The sequence below is a fragment of the Odocoileus virginianus genome, chromosome 3, assembly GCF_023699985.2.
Source record: "Odocoileus virginianus isolate 20LAN1187 ecotype Illinois chromosome 3, Ovbor_1.2, whole genome shotgun sequence".
Taxonomy (NCBI): domain Eukaryota; kingdom Metazoa; phylum Chordata; class Mammalia; order Artiodactyla; family Cervidae; genus Odocoileus; species Odocoileus virginianus.
In genome coordinates this window covers 6,476,640-6,493,424 of record NC_069676.1, presented here as the reverse complement: position 1 = coordinate 6,493,424, position 16,785 = coordinate 6,476,640, and the positions used below count along the sequence as shown (strand labels likewise).

At 40.6% G+C, this 16,785-nt stretch overlaps 1 protein-coding gene across 1 annotated transcript; it reads left to right on the top strand.

Moving 5' to 3' along the window:
* Positions 1–12,949: 12,949 nt before the first annotated feature.
* LOC110122352 (olfactory receptor 10H4-like) lies at positions 12,950–13,888 on the top strand. The gene has a single exon (XM_020869821.2). It carries the CDS (start codon positions 12,959–12,961, stop codon positions 13,886–13,888), a length of 930 nt encoding a protein of 309 aa, XP_020725480.2. The 5' UTR covers positions 12,950–12,958.
* The last annotated feature ends 2,897 nt before the right edge of the window (positions 13,889–16,785 follow it).

Below are 16,785 nucleotides of genomic sequence, written 5' to 3'. Positions count from 1 at the left end.
GAAGTCAGAATTTGCTTTTCTCAGCAACATTTACAGCTCTTGCCCTTATTTATATAGTCACAAATCTTATTAAATAAGTATTTAATGTGGAAATATTTTAGGCACTAGTATCCAGCAATAACCAAGGTCAGAGTTGACCTGATGACTCAGATGGTAAAGAATCCACCTGCAATGCAAGAGACCAGGGTTCAATCCCTGGATTGGGAAGATCCCAATCTGGAGGAGGAAATGCAACCCATGCCAGTATTCTTGCCTGGGAAATCCCATGGACAGAGGAGCCTGGAGGGCTACGGTCCATGGAGTCACAGAGTCAGACACGACTGAGTCACTAGCACTTTTACTTTCAACACTCATCTTCTTATGGCCCGGTGTGGCAGCTGTCATGTAACCAAAGGTGACAACACAGAGTGGCCCAAGGTGTGATGAGGAAAGCCAAAGAGCCATGAAAGCTAACAGTAGATCAAAGACTGGTCTGTGGCTTAACAAAGGTTTCTGGATGGCAGTGATGTCTAATGTGATACCTGAAGGGTAAGGATGTGTGATCCAGGTGAGGCACGCAGGTGGGAGAGGAGTTTCTAGGAAGAAGAGACGGCAAGCACAAAGGTTAAGAGTGACATAGGCATGGTGCATTTGGGCACAATGGTATGTATGGTGAACCCTAAAGGGTTAGATGTAACTGGGGGTTTCTAGAATATGAAGCAGGTGATGTGCTGCAGTCCGTGAGATTGCAGAGAGTCAGATGTAACTGAGCGACTAAACAATAGCAACAACATGCAAGATGCTGAGTTCCCCTTGAAGAGCTTGTTTCCATGGCAATAGGGGTCCATAAATTTTTATTTTATTTATTTGGTCTTTCCTCATCTCAGCTGCTCTGAGAAATGAGAATCAAATCAGGTACATGACAGAAGTAAGCTTAGATGCTCTGCTTTTTCATAAACAGAGTAGTTTCACCCTACCATTTAATACTAGAAAGTTAAGTAATTGGTAATTCAGAGACTGTGTGTTGTGGTGCTGTGTACAGTCAATCAGTCATGTCCCACTCCTTGTGACCCCATGGACCAGGGGGTGTCTGCCAGGCCCCTCTATTGGAATTTTCCAGGCAAGAATACTGGAATGGGTTGCCATTTCTTTCCAGAGGATCTTTCCTATCCAGGGATTGGACCCATGTCTCTTGCATCTCCTGCACTGGTAAGTGGATTCTTTACCACTAGTGCCATCTGGGAAGCCCAGTGGATTACAAAGCATGTGGAGAGGCTAAAAGAAAATATGAAGAGATAACACATGGTAACTGATCTTATTTCAGTGATTGTTTTCTAATATATAAATATATCAAACCTCTGCTTTGCCTGTAAATATTTTAAATACACTTACAAAAAAATAGTTGTATGATACTCTATGATATGAACATATTCATAGACATTTGGGTTGTTTACACTCTGGGGTTCCTATGAATGGCATTGCTGTGAAGGTTTAGAACATGTCTTTTAGTGGATGATACTTATATGTTGTTCTCTTGAGTCTGTACCTAGATTACTCAATCATAGCGAAGATCTACAATTCACCTGCAATAGATACTGCCAGTCAGTTTTCCAAGGTGTTTGTACCAAGCGGTTGCTTTCCAGCACAAGCAGCAATATCAGATTCTTCTTTGTGGAGAGCTCTTTCTGAATGCTATGAGGGGAGTAAGCTGCTGGGGGGAGCTGTAGATGTGGGGAGATGTAGAGAGTGGTGCAGAGAGGTAGAGGGGAGATAGCTGAGGGCATCCTTCATGAGTTGAGGCTGATTACAGAGGCTGAGCAGACAGTGTTGTTGAACACATGACATTAAATGTGTGGCTTCTATCTCTACACCAAGGATCAGTTCTCCAAACACTCTGGACACCAGTGCTGTCCTATAGTTCAATTCTGACACTGAGACAGAAGTTCAATCCCTGGATTGGGAAGATCTCCTGGAGTCAGAAACGGCAACCCACTCCAGTCTTCTTGCCTGGAAAATCCCATGGACAGAGGAGTCTGGTGGGCGACAGTCCATAGGCTTGCAAAGAATCAGACACAGCTGAGGGACTGAGCACACACATGCAACCACCTGGAGTTGGTGTCAGAATTCCTACCATTTATAGGATCACAAAGAGCCTGTCAGGTTCCTCCATCCATGGGATTGTCCAGGCAAAAATATGGGAGTGGGTTTCCACTCCCTTCTCCAGGGGATCTTCTAGACCCAGGGATCAAATCTTTGTCTCCTGCATTGTTAGGCAGATTCTTTACCACCGGGCCACCTAGGTACTAGCTTGTTATTGAAGATGAAACTTAGGCACAGACAAATGGAAGGGAAGCATAGGACAAATTCCAAGGTAAGGAGTGAAGAGTTTCCATCCTTCCCTGGATTCACCACACCTTCCTAGCACCTTGCTATGTTCACCACCTAGAAACTGTCTCCTAGAAACTCTCCAAATCCTGTTGCTTAGGGAGTTTCTATAAAGGTTTTATCACAGAGTCATGATTGATTAAATCCTTGACCTTTGGTGCCTAACTCATCTGCAGCTCTTCTCCTGGTTCTGGGGGTCTAAGGGAGTTGGGGTAAAAGTTTCAACCTTTTAATCTTGCCTTGATCTTTCTGGAGACCATCCCCAGAAAGCTACCTTGGGGCCTCCAGTTACTAGTCATCTCATCAGTATAAAAAAGACACTTTGATCACTCCTGAGATACTACAGTTTCCAGAACTGAGAGACAGGAACCAGGGATAAAGACCAAAAGATCAAGTGTTTATATTTTATGTTTTATGTTTATGTTTTATATTAGCATAAAGAGTATTATGCTAATGTCAGACTGCTGCAGGGAGGAAGCCAATTCTGACTCCATGTTGGAACTGTTTCTTTGACTTTCTTTCATTGCTTTTGTTATTATAATCATACAGAATGGTTTGCCTCAGAGAATCCTGCCCCTCTGCCGGACTGTTAAACTAAAGTGCATTTTTTCAGAATCCTGTCCACCTGTGGATGGTAGGAAGGAAGAAATTAACACGTCCCCTGGAAGGAAGAAATTAACACATCCCCTGCCAGAGACTTGTCATTCTAGGAGAAGTTTACAAGATTAATGGTCTTTTTACTTTGCTTCCTCACATCCCACCTCTAATCTGTAAAAGAACCTGGCATCCAGACCCCAATAAGATGGTTATTTTGAGGTGCTAGACTGGCATCTTCTGGGTCTGCCAGCTCCCCAATTAAAATCTCTTCCTTGTCTCAACACCCCGTCTCTCGGATTCATTGGCTTATGTGCGGCAATAGTCCAGAGCACACTGGGACTCAGTAACAAGACTTTCCGACCTGGATCATCAGGACAACAGGGATAGGGCAGAGCTAGATGGAGAGGAGAGGTGGGGCTTTCCAGTGTGGCTAGGAGACATGGAGCACTTACCTTACGCAAGAGAACCACTCCCTAGGAGCCAGCTCCAAAGTACCCTTATTCTGGATAGCTTTCCACCTGGCCTTACCCAAAGGCACAGCCATGGATTCTTACTCTAGGCTCTTCCAGTTCCTGACTTCCCTCTGACACTTTCTTTACCCCCAAGGGGTTGAGGGCATCTGTATCCAGCCCCATACCCCCCAAGACTGAGCGCTGAGCCCTCAGCAGGAGCTGCCATCACACTGGGCAGAGAGAGGCAGCAGGGAATCTCTGTTGTGTGTGAATAGTTGAGACTGAAGATCCTAGAAGCTCCCGCTGAGGTCCCGCTCAGCCTCTCCAGACCCTGAGGACTGCCCTTGCAGTTGGTTCCATAAAGATGCTCTTGGGAACAGCCTGCTGGAGGCTGCGGCAGGGATAAAGCACACTGTGTATCACGTTGGGGAGCTTCTAGGTCTCACTCCACACCTGCATGTGGATGCTGCTGACAGCAACAAGCAGGAGAGCTTCTGCTCTCCCCTACTGACCATTTCTTGGAAGAGGCAGCCCAGGCAGAAGGAAGCCAGGACAGAAAGCTACAGAAGCAGAATCTACCCCTGTGAGCAGTGCTTCTCAGCCTGGGGATGAGATCGGGGCTGGGGAAAAGAGTAGTAAGAGAGGAGCTTGGTCTTGGAAAGTTGCTCGGGGTCTTCTCATTTTGCCCATTCTGGGTCCCTTCTTCTCACTTAGCTTAAGTGTCCTTTGCAGCTTCTAGGTCAGCAGTAGTCAACCCCAGATGATTCTGCCCCATGGTGGACATCTGGACAAATCTGAAGCTCTTTGGTCATCAGAATTTATGGTGGGGAGAGGATGCTATGGGTCACTGGTGAATTAAAGCCAGTGAAAGTAAAAGCGAACGTGTTAGTTGCTCAGTTGTGTCCAACTCTGTGACCTCATGGATTGTAGCCCACCAGGCTTCTCTCTCCGTGGAATTCTCCAGGCAAGAATACTGGAGTGTGTAGCCATTTCCTTCTCCAGGGGGTCTTCCCAACCCAGGGACTGAACCTGGGTCTCCCATACCGTGGGCTGATTCTTTACCATCTAAACCACCAAGGAAGCCCTTGGGGGAGAATGGATACATGTATGTGCATGACTGAATTCATTCGCTGTTCCCCCGAAATTACCACAACATTGTTAATTGGCTATACCCCAATACAAAATAAGAAGTTTAAAGTGTGCAAAACAGAAACAAACATCACTAGTGCTAAAGCTGAGAAATCCTGTTCTAGGTTATTTTGTCTTTGTTGCTCTGTCCTGCTCTGGCCCAGAGTGGTCCCTGCTAACCTGGAGGGGGAGCTCTGGAGTAGACAGAAGTGTGAGCAGGCTTCACTCCTGTGATGTGTCTGATGTTTGCTCAGCTCTAGTGCATGAGCACTCCTCCATGAGACCAAAGGAGACAGAATTCTGTCCACCTATTAGAGAAGATGGGAGAGGCCAGACTGAATAACCGTGGTGTTCCACCACACAGGAGGTGGAAAGGTAGACTGCAGGGGTGAGGAAGGGGCTGGAGAAGAAAGTGGAGGTTGAATCAGCCTCCTGGGGGGAACTGTGTTGTGCGGTTACCAGAGGGACTAAGTCCTCCACTAGGGTCAGAGACCACGAGTTTAGAATGGGGTCAGCTGGTGATGTACCAAGTACAGAAGGATGACAACAAACCAGATCAGAAGGAGGAACACAGTGTCAGCCAGTGATAACTACATTTCTTAGGTAAACTTTAAGCCCTTATGTGGACTTCCCCGATGGCTTAGTGGGTAAAGAAGCTGCCTGCAATGCAGGAGCCACAGGAGATGCGGGATCAATCCCTGGGTAGAGAAGATCCCCTGGAGAAGGAAATGGCAACCCACTCCAGTATTCTTGCCTTAAAAATCCCATGGACAGAGGAACCTGGAAGGCTACAGTCCAAGGGTTGCAAAGCGTCAGACGCAACTGAGCACCAGCACCTAAGCCTTGGGTGAATTTCATGGACCCACTGAAGGCAGTTCTCTGTGTACTGTCATTTGGGGAGGGCTGGACCAACACTGCAAAGTTCTTTGAATTTGAACCCTGTGCCTGATGACTGCAGTCCCTGTGCATATTTCAGAAAATTCACTCTAAAAGTCAGAGTAGAATGGGACCAGAGAAGGGTACATGGGAGGAATCTGGGGCAGTGGTCTAGGAAAAAGGAGATGGAGCCACAAGGATGCAGAGGAGCTGGAGAGACCCAGAACCACTTGGCAGGAAAAGAGAATGTTGAGTGAAGGGAGGGATGAAGCATGGAAGGCGGTTGATGCCAGTGTCTTGGCTTCTGGGTGGGGAGCTTAATTAGGTGGTCAGAGGATGTGTTTCTCATGTCCCAAATGCAGTCTTCCTCATAAGGAGCACCCCCAACTCCTGCCCAGTTCCTCACTGTCCAGATGATTCTGTGTCTTCCAAGTTTCTGATGACCGCTACTGTGCGGGATTCTTAGAGACAATGTCCTAATGCAATGACTAGGGGTCATTATGTCAGGGATGGGAGGGCTGTCTCAGAGCTCTGTTCAGGAGCTCTGGGTAGCAATGTGGCTCAAATTATTCATAAAATTGTCATCTAATTTTATGACAGAGTTCCAGTGCAGAGGTTTAAGCAATGATATTTCTAGTTTACGGCTTTTGATCATCATTTGTTTGTGCGAGGTCCTCCTCATATTTCATGAATTAATTCCCTTTCTTTTATCCCATTGCCTTTTTGTTTCAACAAACACTTAAAAATACTTCATGAGTACCCTTTGATTTATATATGTTTTGACAAGTTTGTATATAGCCTTTAAATTAATTTTTTAATTTCTTAAATTAATGGGCTTCATTTTATTATAGGAGTTTTAGGTTTATAGAAATACTGATCAGATAGTGTAGCAGGTTCCCACTTAACTTCCTCTGCCAGCACAGTTTCCTCTATTTTTACATCTTTCATCGTGTGGTCCATTTTTTACAATTGATCAACCAATAAAGATGCATTATAATTAACCAAAGTCCAAGTTCACACTAAGCTTCACTCCTTCTCTGTACATTCAATGGGTTTGACAAGTATGTAATGACATGCATTCACTATTCTGGTTTAATACAGAGTAGTTTCATGTACTAAATTTTTAATGTGCCCAAAAGGGATTGTTCCTTGCTTCATTCACTCAATACTATTTTTTAAATTGCTTTATACTGCTATGTGTATATCTAACACCTGTTTGAGGCTCCAAAGTTTGCATCCAATTTTTACCTCCCCTCTCCCCAATTCCCCCACTACAGCAATGCTACAAGGGACAAACTCTTAAATGCTCCCCTATAAATAGGTTTGAGAAATCAACACAAGCACTTAGGACCAAATTTGCTGGTGTACAGAGCATATATATCCTGAATTTTCATCATTCTACATTCTCACCAGCATTGCAAGAGTATTACTTTCTCCCCATAATCCAGTCAACACAGCATTTTCTAATTTGGGTAACTGAAGAGTTATACAATGAAATTCCATCACCCCTCCCTCTCTTCCTACCTTCCTCCTTCCCCATGTTCCTTTTTACTGGGCATTTTTCCATTTGCCTGTGTAACTCTTTCCATGATTTCTCTGCTCATACATGTACTGAAATTCTTACTCTTTGTTCATTTTTCTAGATAGCATTCCATCGACAGTTTCCCACAGTGAAAATTATTTTTCACAAAGTTTCATCTGCCTGATAACTTTACCAATCATTTCCTTTGTGGAACAAAAGTCCTCAATGTTGATGTTTCCGTGTCTTTTTTTTTTTAATCACCTTAAATTTTGTGCTTTTTAAAATCAAAAAAGTAACTCTCTTGAGTGCGTGCATGCTAAGTCGCTTCAGTCCTGTCTGACTCTTTGCAACCCCAAGGACTGCAGCCACCAGGCTCCTTTGTCCATAGGATTCTCCAAGCAAGAATGTGGCAAGAATACTGGAGTGGGTTGCCATGCCCTCTTCAATTCTCTTGTACTCTATCCTATTAGATGTATAGTTGGTATTTCATAGTTGTGTCTTAAGTCCATCTGGATTCCACTTTTGCATGTGTTCTTGGGCAGATATTCAGATTTACTTTGCTTCCTAAAATGAACATTTTTCCCCACCAGAAGGTAGCAACAATCTTACATTTTCCCATTGATTTGTGCTCCCACCTTTATATACATTAAGTTTGGAACCATACAGAGGTATTTTCTTAGATATAGAATCAATTTAATCCATGTCTATTTAACCCAGGATCACACTTTAAAAAATGACTATGACTCTATAATGTGTCTCATTATCCAGGAGGATATACCTCTCCTGTTTACTCGATTTTTAAAAGTTTGTTATAGATTTATATTGATTTAATTCTCATAAGAAATTTTAGGTAAGTTTTATCACAGTCACAATCAATTCCCTGGAATTGCTAGTGTAACATAATTTAGGAAAAATTGACATCATGATATTAGCTCAACTCATTCAGAGGAGTAGACTGTTTTCAAATATTCAGATCACCTTCTACATTGTTATTAATGCTTTAAAGTCTTTGGATATATTGCATATTTTATGTTAATTTCTAGATATTGTAATTATAGTGCTTTTCAAAGCAAGGTGAGAATTCCTAGGGATCCCAGAGACATTTCCTGGGGTCTTTAGGTCATTAGGTCCTTATTTTACCAATTACACATGTGGATGTATTTTAATCATATACTTCAACTAAAACACTGCAAGGCTCCTCTTTCCATGGAATTCTCCAGGGAGGAATACTGGAGTGGGTAGCCATCCCCTTCTCTGGGGATCTTCCTGACCCAGGGATCAAACCCAGATCTCCTGCACTGAAGGCAGATTTTTTTCCCGTCTAAGCCACCAGAGAAGCCTAATTACCATCTGAGCCACCAGGGAAGTTCAAACAATATGTTACCACAGACTAAATGAAGAAATAGATATGAGCATTAGGTTGTTTTCTATCAAGGCAGACATTAGATATATTTTCAAACACATAATAAAAGACCACTCTTCTCACTAAATGTTTTGAACATTATAATCAACCTTGTATAAATATCTTACTAATGCTAACATGCAATAGATTTATTATTGATTTCAAAGTGTACTAATTACTGAATGCAGACAAAGGTCCATCTAGTCAAAGTTATGGTTTTTCCAGTAGTCATGTATGGATGTGAGAGCTGGACTATAAAGAAAGTTGAGTGCCGGAGAATTGATGCTTTTGAACTGTGATGTTGGAAAAGACTCTTGAGAGTCCCTTGGACTGCAAGGAGACCCAACCAGTCCATCCTAAAGGAAATCAGTCATGAATATCCATTGGAAGGACTGATGCTGAAGCTGAAACTGCAAGACTTTGGCCACCTGATGCGAAGAACTGACTCATTGGAAAAGACCCTGATGCTGGGAAAGACTGAAGGCGGGAGGAGAAGGGGATGACAGAGAATGAGATGGTTGGATGGCATCACCGACTCGAAGGACATGAGTTTGAGCAAACTCCAGGAGTTGGTGATGGACAGGGAGGCCTGGCATGCTGCAGTGTCAGTTCAGTTCAGTCGCTCAGTCATGTCCGACTCTTTGAGACCCCATGAACCGCAGCACACCAGGCCTCCCTGTCCATCACCAACTCCCGGAGTCCACCCAAACCCATGTCCATTGAGTCGGTGATACCATCCAACCATCTCATCCTCTGTCGTCCCCTTCTCCTCCCGCCTTCTGTCTTTCCCAGCATCAGGGTCTTTTGTAATGAGTCAGCTCTTCGCATCAGGTGGCCAAAGTATTGCAGTTTCAGCTTCAGCATCAGTCCTTCCAATGGATATTCATGACTGATTTCCTTTAGGATGGACTGGTTGGGTCTCCTTGCGGGCCAAGTGACTTTTAAGAGTCTTCTCCAACACCACAATTCAAAAGCATCAATTCTTCGGCGCTCAGCTTTCTTTATAGTACAACTCTCACATCCATACATGACCACTGAAAAAACCATAGCCTTGACTAGATGGACCTTTGTTGACAAAGTAATGTCTCTGGGTAACAAAGAGTTGGACACGACTGAGCGACTGAACTGAATTACTGAATATTTTTAAAGATTCTAGTTTTAATATCTAATATGGTAAAAACTGATAGTTACATTCCACCTAAACAATGCCTTTTAGGAGCCTCAATAATTTTTTAGTATAAAGGTATCCTGAGGCCAAAATGCTTGAGAACTGTTTCTATATCATCTGTGTCAGTTGAGACTGTTGTCTTACTTTTTATTTAAAATCTAAATTTTGATGATAACTACTGATTTAAGGGCACAAGAAATACTGTGGTTTTGGGAAACTAATCTTGCCTTCTGCATCACTGCACTCTCCTAATTCTAATGTATTACATCTTGATTCTCTAATCTTTCCAAACAGGTGATCAGTTCTTATCACTTTAATCTTTCTGTACCTGCTTCCTCTCTTTCCTTGTGGCCCCACTCATGACTTTCAGTTCCATGTTAAAGACCAGCAGAGACAGTGAGTATCCTTGGCTTCTTCCTGATTATAAAATAATGTATGTAAAGGTCCCCACATAGTATACTGTTTGCTAGTTTTGTAGGATGTATTATCTAGCTAAGAAATTCCCCTTCCATTTCATGTTGCAAAGGGGCTTTAAAAACTCATAGACAAACATATGTGAAATCATTATGTTGTACACCTAAAGTAAGGTAAGGAAGTGTTTGTTGCTCAATCCTGCCTGACTCTTAGCGACCCCATGGACTGTAGCCTGCAGGCTCCTCTGTCCATAGGATTCTCCAGGCAAGAATACTGGAGTGGGTCGCCATTCTCTTCTCCAGGAGATCTTCCTGACCCAGGGATAGAACTCAGGTCTCCCACATTACAGGCAATCATTACATGGACATTTAAAATATCAGAAATAGAAGTTGAATTTAAGAAAATACATTTTTTCCTTGGTCAAAATACATTATTTTTATTTATGTGAACCACATGATGCTAAACCATTTTGTCATTCATGGGATAAATCAACACTACTTGATCATAATTTACTAATTTTAACACACCATTTCATTGATTAGGTGATGTCATAGATTTCAAAATCAAAAACTGACAAGTAAAGTGAGCAAGTAACTGTCATTTCTTATAACATTTTTACCCAGTTTTAGAATCAAGATTGCATTAACCTGATGAAATGAGCTCAGCAGTTTCAATTTTTTCCATTTTTTCTTTTATTTGAAGAACATGTATAAGATTATTAATCAATTGTTCCTAAAAGGTATATGAGTGCACCTTCATAAACCCACTGAGGCTGATAGTTATAGGAAGAGGAAGACTTTAAACATTCCAATTTCTTTAGAACATTTTTGAATACCCAGAGTCTCTATTTTTCTTTTTGCACCAGTTTTGGAATTTTATGTTTCTGAGAATTTATTCATCTTTTATTTCAATTTTTTAACTTACATTTTTCTTACCATTTTTATTCATTTTAAATATCCATATTTCTGTAGTTGTCTCCCAACTTTAATTTTATGCTTTCTCATTGGCATTTTCTCCTGTTTCTATCTTATTAATTTTCATCACTTGATTTTAGTTGTAGTAAGCATACTTTTTTGGGTAAAGTTTCTTTATATATGTATATATATATATATATACATATATATATATATATTTCTTAATATATAAAATTGCATATTCCCCTCAAGGTATGTTTTAGTTTTTTTGTTAATTGACATTTTATGCTTAAATTATTTTTTATAAATATCTCTTCATTTATTTTATGACTTACTACTGAAGCAAGAGGTTAATACTACATCCTTCTAACTTATGGAATTGGAAAGCTATTCCTTCTCCAATGGTTTCCAACTTTAGTGTATTATAATCTATATATTATTTATACTTTAAAGTAAATGGAGGATTTCTCTATGTCTGAAAATAAGGTAAAATTTTGTTATAAAGTCCTCTGTGTACTTGAAAAAACATGTTTAATATTGTTTTGTGAAGAGTTTAAATATATATAGGCGCTAATGTCTGAATATTATAGTCATTTATAATTAATAATGCCCAAATTGCATTTCTGAACTCTGTTAAATTTTCCAACTTCCATTTCTTATCTATCTAGTATTGATGATCAATTTCTATTTTATAATTATTTCACTGAAGTTGTGTTAAATATTAATTTCTAACATTCAAGTGTATATTTTTTCTCAAGTGTATATTTTTATACAGTTTAATTATATACATGTAGGTTGATAGACTGTTCTTTCAACCTTCATGAAATATTCCTTTGTCCCTTGGTGTGTGCATGTGTGTGAATTTTTAAAATTTCAATATGCCTTTATTTTTTTAATTTTTGAATTATGTATTTAGTCACATGTTCTTTTGGATATCTATGAATAAATGAAATGGATAACCAGCTCAGGTTGGGTACATGAGACAAGTGCTCGGGCCTGGTGCACTGGGAAGACCCAGAGGGATCGGGTGGAGAGGGAGGTGGGAGGGGGGACTGGGATGGGGAATACATGTAAATCCAGGGCTAATTCATATCAATGTATAACAAAAACTACTGTAATGATGTAAAGTAATTAGCCTCCAACTAATAAAAATTTAAAAAAAAAAAAAAGAAAGACTTGCAGAAAACTAGTAATCACTACTTATTTATCAGGAGTAGGAGGAAGAAAGGGGGAATGAAGAAAATTACCAATATCCACAATTTTCAAATAAAACTGAAAGTTTTGCCTCATGGTCTTAGTAGGTCCCACCGGGGAGAATACCTGTATGCTTTTCTATGCTTGGAATAGTGAATCTGATAAAGATTGTTTGCTGAGTCTAACAAAAACATGGCTCCAATCTTATTTGCTGTAACTTTAAATTTGTCATTTCTACTTTCATCACTTTTTATTTTTCAGTATCCCTTTAAACTACTAATATTTACCTTCACAGCCAAAAAAATAAGACTGAACAAAATATTAATAGATTAATTAATGTGTACTCTGCTTAGTCACTCAGTCATGGCCGACTCTTTGTGACCCCATGGATTGTAGCCCACCAGGCTCCTCTGTCCATGGGGATTCTCCAAGCAAGAATTCTGGAGTAGGTTGCCATGCTCTCCTCCAGGGGATTTTCCCAACCCAGGGATCAAACCAGGTCTCTCATACTGCAGGCAGATTCTTTACTATCTGAGCCACCAGGGAAACCAAAAATTAATCAATAATAATCTCTTAATATTATTTGTACTTCATCATTTATCCATACCACAATCAAAATCTTCTCTATTTCCTTAAAAATACAACTAGCTTATCTAAATCAGTATCTGATCTTGTACCCAATATTGCATATTATTGTTATGTCCCATGAATTTCTCCTTATCCTTTTCTTGATCCTGGCTTATTGATGAGACCAGACCAATTGTTCTGTGGAATGATTCACCTTGAATTTGTCTGATTGCTTCCTTGTGCTGTCATTTAACTAGTTCTTCCATCCTCTGCATGTGATCAATCTGTTTTAACCATTGTGCTTTCATTCTGTTTCTTATCTCACCAGATGCAGCGTTCTGGTCTAATCAAAACTATAGCATGATGTCTGAATTCATCCTCATTGGTTTCTCCAACTTCCCTCAGCATCTCCTGCCTGCCTTCTTCCTGCTGTACCTGCTAATGTACCTGTTCACACTGCTGGGGAACCTACTCATCATGGGCACCATCTGGAGGGAGCACAGCCTCCACACCCCCATGTACCTCTTCCTGTGTGCCCTCTCCATCTCCGAGATCCTGTTCACTGTTGCCATCACTCCTTACATGCTGGTTCACATGCTCTACACCCATCACTCCATCACCTTTGTGGCCTGTGCCAGCCAGATGTTCTTCTCCTTTACATTTGGCTTCACCCACTCCTTCCTGCTCATGATCATGGGCTATGACCGCTACGTGGCCATCTGCCACCCCCTGCGCTACAACGTGCTCATGAGCCCCCGTGACTGTGCCCGCCTTGTGTCCTGCTGCTGGGCCGGTGGCTCAGTCATGGGGATGATGGTGACACTGATAGTTTTCCACCTCACCTTCTGTGGCTCTAATGAGATCCACCATTTTTTCTGCCATGTGCTTTCTCTCTTGAAGTTGGCCTGTGGGAAAGAGACAGCCTCTGTCACCATGGTTGTGATCATGATTTGTGTTACAGCCCTGATGGGGTGCTTATTCCTCATCTTCCTCTCCTACGTCTTCATCGTGGCTGCCATCTTGAGGATCCCCTCTGCCGAGGGCCGGCACAAGACCTTCTCCACCTGTGTCTCCCACCTCACCATAGTGGTCGTGCACTACGGTTTTGCCTCCCTCATCTACCTCAAGCCCAAAGGCGCCCATTCCATGGACAATAACACTCTGCTGGCCACCACCTACACAGTCTTCACCCCCTTTCTTAGCCCCATCATTTTCAGCCTCAGGAATAAAGACTTGAAGAATGCCATAAAGAGAAGTTTCCGCAGAACCTTCTGTCCCCTAAGTTCCTGATGGCAAGTTTGAAAGAAGGGTTGGAAATAATAATGTCTGTCTTTATAATACTTTTTTAATGATTCTGGTCTGTAAAATACCCACACTCCATAGAAGTTTGGTGCATACTAGCTTTATTTGTATCAAATTTTTCTCCCTCTTGCATTCTCTCAAGCCACCCTTGTCTCCTATTTATATGCAGTGATATTAACTCCATCCCATTATCTGTGCCTAAGAATGTGTTCTCTATCTATAGGCAGGAGGGAAGCACTACATGGATGTGTCAGGACCCTGATGCACATGATTCTTTTTGAATGGATTAGCAAGAGAAGATTTTATTTTCCCATCCTCCAAAATAAGAATAAAATAAACAAAACACAATAAGAAATGCCACCAGAATTGGATCTTTTCCATATGTCAAGCACCATGTCTAGTGTTTTATCATCATTATTATTTAAATCATAAGAAATGCACAAAAGAAAATAAAGTATTTGTGTCCAAGAAAAAGTGATTTGCTCCTTCATCTTGGCCTCTCCCCCTTGGTTTATGGTTCTTTTAATATGCTTCTGAACTTGGCTTACTAGTATTTTGTTGAGATTACTTGAATTTACATTTATCAAGGATATTGGCCAGTAATTTTCTATTCTAGTATTGTTGTTATCTGACTTTGGTACAATGGCAAAGCTGGCATTGTTAATGAGTTTGGAAGTATCCCTTCTTCTTCAACTTTTTGGAAGAGTTTGAAAATGATTGGCATTGATCCTTTGGTAACATTTACCTGTGAAATCATTTGGTTCTGGGCTTTTCTTTGTTGCAAAATTTTTGATTGCTTGTTCAATTTCTTTACTTGTTATTGATCTGTTCACATTTTCTAATTCTCATGAGTCAGTCTTGGTAAGTTTGTGTTTGGAGGAATTTATCATCTCTTCTAGGTTGTCCAATTTGTTGGTGTATAATTGTTCATAATAGTCTCTTCTGATTTTTCGCATTTCTATGGTATCAGTTTTAATGTCTCCATTTGCATTTTTTATTTTATTTGAGCCTTCTTTTTGCTCCTAAGTAGTCTAGTAAACTTTTGTCAATTTTGTTTATCTTTCCAAAGAGCCGACTCTCAGTTTCATTGATCTTTTCTATTGTTTTTCTAACCTATGTTTTATTTGTTTCTGCTTTGATTTCATTTTAGTTCCTCCCTTCTACTAATTTGGGGCTTTGTCTGTTCTTTTGCTAGTTCTTTGAGATGTAAAGTTCAGGTGTTCATTTGGGATCTTTCTTTCTCTATTACTGTAGTGTTTATCACAATAAACTTCTCTCTTAGAACTACTTTTGCTGCATTCCAAGTTGTGTTGTATTGTTATCCACTTTCATTCACCTCAAGATAATTTTTAATTTCTCTTTTGGTTTCTTTACTGACTGTAATAGAGGAAGTTTCCAAACACCAGGAAACCCTCTCACTGACGGGTCTGGGGGAAGTTTTCAAATCTTGGAGGGCAACATAACTGGGAGGAAAAATAAATAAAACCCACAGATTTTTTATTATGTTGAGGTATGTTCCTTCTATTCCTGCTTTCTGGAGAGTTTTAATCATAAATGGATGTTGAATTTTGTCAAAGGCTTTTTCTGCATCTATTGAGATAATCATATAGTTTTTAATCTTTCAATTTGTTAATGTGGTGTATTACATTGATTGATTTGCAGATATTAAAGAATCCTTGCATTCCTGGAATGAAACAAGAACACTTTTTAACACCATACTCAAAAATAAATTCAAAATGGATTAAAGATCTAAACATAAGACCAGAAACTATAAAACTCCTAGAGGAGAGCATAGGCAAAACACTCTCTGACATAAATCACAGCAGGATCCTCTATGACCCGCATCCCAGAATATTAGAAACAAAAGCAAAAATAAACAAATGGGACCTAATGAAACTTAAAAGCTTTTGCACAACAAAGGAAACTATAAGCAAGGTGAAAAGACAGCACTCAGATTGGGGGAAAATAATAGCAAACGAAGCAACAGACAAAGGATTAATCTCAAAAATATACAAGCAACTCCTCCAGCTCAACTCCAGAAAAATAAATGACCCAATCAAAAAATGGGCCAAAGAACTAAACAGACAATTCTCCAAGGAAGACATACGGATGGCTAAAAAACACATGAGAAGATGCTCAACATCACTCATTATTAGAGAAATGGAAATCAAAACCACAATGAGGTACCATTACACGCCAGTCAGGATGGCTGCTATCCATAAGTTTACAAGCAATAAATGCTGGAGAGGGTGTAGAGAAAAGGGAACCCTCTTACACTGTTGGTGGGAATGCAAATTAGTACAGCCACTATGGAAAACAGTGTGGAGATTTCTTTAAAAACTGGACATAGAACTGCCATATGACCCAGCAATCCCACTTCTGGGCATACACACCGAGGAAACCAGATCTGAAAGAGACACGTGCACCCCAATGTTCATCGCAGCACTGTTTATAATAGCCAGGACATGGAAGCAACCTAGATGCCCATCAGCAGACGAATGGATGAGGAAGCTGTGGTACATATACACCAGGGAATATTACTCAGCCATTAAAAAGAAATCATTTGAATCAATTCTAATGAGATGGATGAAACTGGAGCCCATTATACAGAGCGAAGTAAGCCAGAAAGATAAAGACCATTACAGTATACTAACACATATATATGGACTTTAGAAAGATGGTAACGATAATCCTATATGCAAAACAGAAAAAGAGACTCAGATGTATAGAACAGACTTTTGGACTCTGTGGGAGAAGGTAAGAGTGGGATGTTTCAAGAGAACAGCATCAAAACATGTATATTATCTAGGGTGAAACAGATCACCAGCCCAGGTTGGATGCATGAGACAAGTGCTCGGACCTGGTGCACTGGGAAGAGCCAAAGG

What these genes read in the sequence shown, in the direction of transcription:
- LOC110122352 (XM_020869821.2), top strand. Translation starts at nt 12,959, where the DNA reads ATGATGTCTGAATTCATCCTCATTGGTTTCTCCAACTTCCCTCAGCAT.